At 40.3% G+C, this 8,412-nt stretch overlaps 1 protein-coding gene across 1 annotated transcript; it reads right to left on the reverse strand.

Moving 5' to 3' along the window:
• Window positions 1-265: 265 nt before the first annotated feature.
• LOC138766398 (putative nuclease HARBI1) lies at window positions 266-3,025 on the reverse strand. The gene is made up of 3 exons (XM_069943980.1): window positions 2,780-3,025; window positions 1,202-1,871; window positions 266-321 (listed from the first exon to the last, which is right to left on the reverse strand). Exons 1-3 carry the CDS (start codon window positions 3,023-3,025, stop codon window positions 266-268), a joined length of 972 nt encoding a protein of 323 aa, XP_069800081.1.
• Between the last annotated feature and the right edge of the window lie 5,387 nt (window positions 3,026-8,412).

The raw sequence follows: 8,412 nt of genomic DNA on the forward strand, positions 1-8,412 counted from the left end.
TACATTATTAACCACATGGTGAAGTGCGTTGAAAAAGAAGTGGAAAGTAAGAATTGAAGATGGTAACATATTATAAAACAAACTTATTCCCTGCACACTGTATACTCATATTGCCGTTTAGTAATGTTTATTACTTATAGTAAAATGTATCTTGAATATTATTATAATAAAAATGTTCGTTTGATGCTGTCTACAGACTTATGTATTAGAGCATAACATTTTGCTATAGTAAAATTTAATAAAAACTGTAGTGCACTTATGGCCTTCAGAAATCTCTACTGCAGTCTAATGGTAAAATTGGAGGTTTTTCATAGCTTACTTCTGATCAGACAACATGGTTTATGGTATATTAAAAAATGATCTTAAATTAGCTCCAAATAGTAGTAATTGGCCGTCTACTCATGCCATTAGCATTAATTTTTCCCAACCTTAACGACAACGTTGGCTGTTGTCCCTTTGCGCCCATTATAAGACGCTGCCTGAGAGGTCTATACCCGACCCCTTTATGGTAGCCGACCATTGTCCGTCACCGGAGCCATTGTAACTTATGCCGTTGTGGGCGGAGTAATGTTACGCTAATTCAGCAAGGTTAAGGCCATTGAATACAATATGCATGTTATATACAATGACTGTGACCTTCTCCACACACCACAACGTAGTATTTAACGTTGGATATGTTAAATTCTAAACCTATCAGGCACAAAACTTTTCTGATGGTAGCATGGCCATAGGGGCTACCCGTGTCAAATAAAAAGTGATTCATAAGCAAAAATTTGAAAACGCATGATAAACCTGTCACAGGACCGTTTAACTAAAAAACATGGTAATATAAAAAAAAAAACATTCTAATTCTCCAAAACAAGAAACGACACATTTTAATTAATTTTTGTTCAATTGCACAAATAAAATCAATATTTATTACAATGTAAAAAACACACTTTTTTAATTTTTTTATTACTGAAATTTTTAACATATATGAAAAGAACTATATAAACAGTTATTGTAATATATTTAACTTTTGTGTAAATAATATTTTTCCTGATAGTGTTACAAGTTGCGTTATTTTAAGATAGCACTCTATTTTGCCAAGGAACAGATCCTGGGCCATTAAAGAATCTGCAATACTGTTGCCTACATAGCACAGCGTCAGAGCTAGGGCGCCCTAAATGATTTGAACGCTGCAAAGGAACCAATGTGTCACCATGAACACGCCAGTCCCCTAGAGTGACCTGAAGTGTTTCAGGATTCTCTACATCAAAAATTGTGGGTGGCGTGTAAGAGACAGTGTCATTTTTTCTTAAAAAATTATGTAAAACACAGCATGCTAATATTACAGAGTCTATTTTCCAGGGCTGTAAGTTTATAGGGGAATGTAATATGCGAAATCTGTTTCCCATAATGCCAAAAGCATTTTCTACGACTCTGCGGCCGCGGGACAGACAATAGTTATATATTCTTCTCTCATCAGTCAGGAGACGTTGCGGATATGGCTTCATTACATGCGGACCTAAAGGAAAGGCATCATCTGCTAGGAATACAAAATTCATGTTGGCTTTTGTCTGATCATTAGAGGGAATAGCTAGAGCATTAGAGCGTAGAAGATATGCTAATCGTGAACGGTCAAAGACACCACCATCTGATAGGCGGCCATTACGGCCAACATCGACAAGTAAAAATTCATAATTAGCATTTACTAGTGCAAATAAGATAATGCTAAAAAAATTTTTATAATTAAAATAAAAAGATCCAGACTTTGCAGGCTGCATAATGCGCACGTGTTTGCCGTCCATGGCCCCACCGCAATTAGGAAACTGCCATTTTTTATCAAATTCTTCAGAAACTTGTAGCCATTCTTCAGTAGTTTCTGGACACTAGAAAAACAACATTTATAATGGAGTAAAATTTAAATAACTACTATTAATTATTTACACACACATTGTGCCTATACACCCAAATCATTTAATGTCCCAAAACATTTCTCTGTAAAATTTTCCCTACATTACAATTAAACTATAATTTATTAGTACTACTATAATACTATTGCACACATTATGTAAACAACAATTTAATACTATTTTTTTTAAACTACACAAACCTGTTTTTATTTACACAACAGATTGGTAGTGTCCTCATATCAGCATATATATGACGAAGTGTAGTTTATGTAAAGATACAATGTGATTATTATTTATTTATTTTTAACTATTCATTAAGTTCCAGCCTAATAATTTATTTTTCAACTACATATATTAATATTGTGTTCGATAGTTTGACACATATGTGGTGATTTGACAAAGGCTGTAAAATTTGGAATGGAGATAATTTTTTTAGACAATCAAACACTACTCAGCATCCATTGCATAAAAACTGAATGCTGTACTCAGATATGTGGCTGTGTGCAATTAGCAACAGTCATAATTTTTCTCCAATTAAACATCTCTACTAATCTTAAAATTACTTATGCTTCACATGGCAGCTTTTAGAACACTATACCCTTGTGTATAATACTCTATTATAGATATCTTTAATGGGACGGCAATGCTAAGTAACTATAATTATTTATGTGGTGCCTAGCAGATGGCATTGTAACAGCAACATTATGGCATTATGTATCTGGCCACAAATTTGCCTCAGGTTGATTAGTAATTCCATTTTAGTAGTAATTTTCTTTGTGCTCTAACAACACCCTTCACACACTTTTAAGCAAATAACACATAACCATACCTTACATATTCCCTATTTTGCACATATAAAGCATTCTTGACTATTATATACTTACTTTTAAATACTCTCCTTTTAAGGCGTCTACAATAGCCTCACAAGTCTCAGGAATGATGTAACATAGTGCTGCTGCAGATATTCCAGTGGAAAACTTCATGTCTTGAATTGAACGTCCTGTGGCCAGGTAACGTAATGTGGCTAACAAACGCTCCTCCACTGTTATAGCCCTCCGCATTACAGTGTCTTCCTTCACAATCCGGGTTTCAACCATTCTCAACAGGCGTAAAAAAGACGCCTCCGACATGCGGAGATAGTTGTGTAAATCATCAGGGTGATTGGTACGAAGCTCCTTCACAAGCGCCATATGTGACAAGCTGTCTTTCTGTTGCAGCCAAGATTTTACCCACAGACGCTTTTTGGGTGCAGCCTCCTCACTGTCTTCCATTGCTTCTAAAATCATCAGCCATGCAAGACCCCTTCTCTGGTTCAGAGTCATCTTATCTAATGTACAGCTGAAAACAGCTGCTGCGACTTAACAAAATGTGCATGTGCAGTACTGCTAAACACACCTCCCAGGTGTCTTTACCCCTCCCTATGACCAGCCTCTTTATGGTAATTATCAACCCGGCAGCCTACTACTCACCCGATTGATCCATTTGAACAGCCGCACGACTGGTTGAACAATCTTCTGAACGATCGCAACAACGATCGTTTCAGACGACACCTCGTACCGTGTAAACACTAGTCTTTTCAATCAAAGAAATCGCTAACTCACGATCGTGACACAATCGATTGGACGATTTATCTCTACGTGTAAACGCAGCATAAGTGTGTTCAAAGAGTTCTGGCATTCCTTTGTGTTGTGAGTCTTGGCTCAGTGGTTATTAGGCTGTGTTCATTAGATTACACAGGTGGTCTGTGTGAATCCCAACACCACTCTATGTCATTTCATTATGGAAAACATGTTATTCGTGTGGTTATTGTTCAAATAGATGTAGACACACAGAGAGGTGAAGTCAGATGGAGATGTGTATTGATTTATGTGTTCATATATTATTTTTCAGGTGCGGTCCCGTCCACATTTGTGGGACTTGACTGTGCGTGGCTACCACGACCGCGTCCTGCGTCGCGAGACGTGGGAGAGTATAGCGGCTGTGGTAGTCCCACAGTGGGGCGATGTGACGGACTCTGAGCAGCTGCGGATGGGTATGTCGTGTTGTCAAATCATGTATGACAGAAAATCTTTACAAGAATGGGCGATATTCATAATAAGCCATCGAAATATAATGAAATCATTATGATATTTTTTTTTCTTATCCTTTTTTTTTTTTCTCTTTTGTCAGTCCGAGCAGTGGAGACCCGCTGGTCAAGTGTGAGGGACCAGTACCAACGGGCGATACGCACGGAGGAGAGGGGTGGGGAGCCGACCTCCATGCGCTATGCGCCCCTGTTGGATTTTCTCCCGAGCCGGAGTCAACGGCTGTAAGGATATTTGGCTTCTTAGCTAATGTATATAGTATCATAGTGTCCAATATCTAATAGATGATATCAAATCTTATATGGGACGAATTTCTACAAAGTCTTCCTTTGGATATTCAGCTGAACCTGCTCGATACTCACTGGCAGATTATATAATCCACTTTCCAGCACATTCTGCTTTATGTATAGATTTTATATGAATGACAAGACAATTCTCTGAAATGTATACATATAATTTGCCAACATACACTATTGCCATTATTTCTAAGGCCCTAGTTGTGTCATGTTTATTAGCCTTCATGATGGTGTATGTGACTGTCCAGAGAGGGTTAATGTATCCTGACCAATCACAATAGTCCCCTTTGCTCACACTCAACCAAATGCTTACACACCACTCTGACTCATGCTTGAACATCCTGTAATTTTAGTCAAATATCTTACTTTCTGTCATGGCGCTAGACCAACATATCCAATTATAGTACATTTTGCTGATCACGGTCACTCCCTCAGTTGTTTAGCGTGTGCTGTAGGTGGCAGAGCCAGTAAGCATGGTGAATGAAATGGCCTTTTCCATGCAGCGGATCAGGTTGAATCTTTTGTGTCCTACTGTACAAAGCAGTCAGAGAGCTGTTGGTCGGCCCAGACTATTCACTTCCTGAATACTCAATGCTGGGTGGCCTCCTGCTCTCTCACTGTCAGTGTGGCCTGCGGGGATTAATGACAGGTACACAGCCCTGTTACTGGACGCTTGTGTCTCTGGTCACATGACTAACTCACGCCCCTCTCCATGATGTGCGACATGAAAAAACACTTGTTATTGTGTTGTCACCAGAATGCTTCCATGGCCACAACATGCCATGAAGATGAGAGCATTGTTGCCACAGTGACAAAGGGGCAAATATTGCAACAATATGCATTATTTTATTTTTTAGAACACACTAATCTGAACGAGTTGGAATAAATAGTTGTATGTCCTGACCTAGGATGCTGATAGTACTACATAATGTATTCCTGTTACCAAAGAACAAATGTCAACATACTGTATGTTATCAAAACAAAACAATTCTATATATTAAGTGACTTTATGAATGTGTCTAGATTATCTAACCTTTCTGTCTCTCCACAGAACCAGTGGCAATTTCTCTGAGCCACCTGGAGGAGAGGATGCTGGTGGTGCTGACGTTGAAGCATCCCAGCAGGAGGGGGAGAGTGCCACGCCACCGCCATCACAGGAGCCTGGCAGTCCGACTCTTTCTGAGGGCACGGAGCAGATGCCAGGACCTTCTGGCTCTACTTCCATGCCCGAAGAGGAGGAGGCTGCAGCACCATCAACATCTGGTGCAGCTCCCAGTGGTGTGCCCCTGGCAGCTAGGCCAAGTCAGCCACTGACGAGGCCCACCACCACCACCAGGAGGCGCCGGGACCAAGAAGAACCTGAGTCAGCATTGACTGAGGTGGATCATTCTGTTATCGACTTTGTCAGGCGGTTTGATGGAGGAGATGACCAGAATGACTTCTTCTGCCACTATCTGGGAGCCCGTTTACGGAATCTCCCTACTAATTTGGCACGTAGTGCGAGGCTCGTAACTGACTTCGTGCTGTCGTGTCACGAGCAGATTGACCCGGAAACTCTCCCCGACCCTTCCTACGTGGGCTTCCTCCTACAGACGGTGTATGGGTTACACTTACGGAGGCCACGTATCCCGGCGGAGGTGAACCTTTTCCCCGAGACCACTGAGCCCCCACCTGTGCCCCCACCTCTGTCCCCCCCTGTCCCCCCAGCAGTTTCCCCAGAGCCACCTGGTGCCATGCCACCTCCATCGGAGGGTACTAGGGCCGTTCTTAGGCGCCAGCCACGGCGTGGACGGCGCTCTCGGGCTTCTCGTAACCTACCACGTTTATGATTTATAGTATGTGATGTATGAGGCAATACATCATATTTGTTATTTTATTTTTTATTTAAATTTTTTATATATATATTTTTTTTATATTTTTTTTTATGTTTATGGCAAGTGGTCTGCTTCTTCTGGCCCAGAGAGGTCATTTTGTGTTAGGGTAGAGTAGGGTCCATGTCCCTGAGGACACCTTACCGTGGTGACATGGTACACTCTGTTTGAAAAAACAGTTTGCTAAGATCCTCATTTTTAAACAAACTTAGAAAGATGTACAATCATAACTCTTTCCTTTTCCGATCTCCAGGGCGCATGTTTCTTGTGTGTAGGGGACCTTGGGACCAGAAACAGTATGTTGGAAAATGTTGAGGCCAAGGACAGAAATGGACTCTAATAAAAAAAAGAGATCTGGTCATAAATGAAAGTCTCAGATCTGTCCTCTTTTTCGATCGATTCCGGCCTTTTGATGTATATGTTTGAGTGATAATCTTGCACCTAATGTTTGTGTGTAAAATGGCCTATTTTATTTTACTATTTCTAGACAATAATCCCTTGCATCTGATATTTGATAGAGAACATGAAGAATTGTTTCAATAATTATTCAAATCTAGATTATATTTTCAGGCACATGATAACTAGCTTCATGATCCAAAAGAAACTCGATACTAGATTTTGCCATGAAAAAACTATGATACATTGTGTGGGAATATAGAATTGTTTACATTCTTCAACACACATCTGCGTTATTGTCTCTCGATTGTGTTGTGGAATGTAGAGCTTTTGCTCAAGGTTAGAAGTAAATCGAGCTGACTCAATGTTGCCTATGCTATAAACTGCCCATTTGCAATATGGAGAGGCCTAAAGCCTTTACAATGAGACATCAAGGATATGTTCACATGTTTTAAGAGAGATTTTTATTTAGATTCTTATGCAGATGATTGTTTGGCTTGGCGCATAGTGCAGTTGATGGATGTGTGTTCACGATGTATATGTTACATTTCCCAATAGTCTCAGGCTTTTATAAGCAGCTTCTGGCACTACGCTAATCCGTGACTAAGACTTATTTCATGCTGTGTATTGGAGGAATATATGATAGTCTGCTCCTAGACTGGGCCACGAGATTGCCCTTTGTGAGACTGCAGCAGAATGCAATGATCTGTAAGCTTGCCCTTTCTGCGCCCTTCCCCCTCTGTCCTAATCTAACTTTTACTTTACTGTTGTGACATCATATTGCTTGACAAGTCTGACAATGTTTAGGAATACAATTCCTTGTGTATTTCTAATGTCTCAGTTTTTCACATCTCCTGGAAAAAGCTTAGCTGGTTGTGCACTTTGTTTAGCTTTATCATTTGTATTAATGCGACATCACTATTATCCATGTATCCAGATTACAACACTTTTTCATTACGAATACAAACCCTCTATTTCATATGCTAATCACAAATGTCTTAACCCTGTCAGTAACAAAGCTGAAAGCTAGCGTCGATTTCAAATCAACATTGGTCTTTGGCGCAAAGGGCTTGTTATTTGCATATGTAAATCATTGTGCTCGCTCACATATGGCCATAGTGGCTGATCCACAGGTTCGGTAGCTTCAATATAGAAAGGATCCATGAAATAGTGGGGCCCAAGCGGCAAGCAGCTACGATATGGTGCAAACAAAGGGGTGTAATGAGTGAATCTAGGAATAACAAACCTGTTGTTCTGTGGTCATTTCATGGCTGCGCACCAGTTTTCTCCTTCTGGAGATTACACCTTTGTTTGCGATTAACTGACGACCAGTGAGTGCCTGGCCTGAGGGCTGGGTATGAGGTATCGTTGGTACCTGGACCTTTGCAGGTGCCTTTTGTGCCGGAAGGGAAAGGAATGCTGTGTGTTTGTGGGCCATTTCTTGTCGAAGTGGCCTAATGTTAGATAGCATTGTTAGTGCTGCTGAGTGCCACCCTGCACTCTCGATAGTTGCACCTATGTGATGAGAGCAGGATTGACACTTTGCATTGACATAGGATGATAGAAGAAAGAATTTAGTTTTTCGAAGCTTACCCATGCTAGAAATGCTGTTTTCGAAACATTCCTCACGGTGTTATGTTTTTTGTTCTTTGTTTAGTTTGAAACATTACATAAACTACAGGGATGAATGTAACAAGTCTGTGTGGCCAGGCTTCACCTAGGCCGTGGTGTGAGTGGATGGAGATAAAAAATGTATCATTTTTAGTTCCTATGGGTAGAAGCCAAGGTTATTTCTGATGTGTCTGTATTTGAACATCTGCACATTGAAACACGACCTGGATGAATAAGTTTGTTTTACAGTAAAGGCTGA

This window comes from Dendropsophus ebraccatus, chromosome 10 (assembly GCF_027789765.1).
Source record: "Dendropsophus ebraccatus isolate aDenEbr1 chromosome 10, aDenEbr1.pat, whole genome shotgun sequence".
Lineage (NCBI taxonomy): Eukaryota > Metazoa > Chordata > Amphibia > Anura > Hylidae > Dendropsophus > Dendropsophus ebraccatus.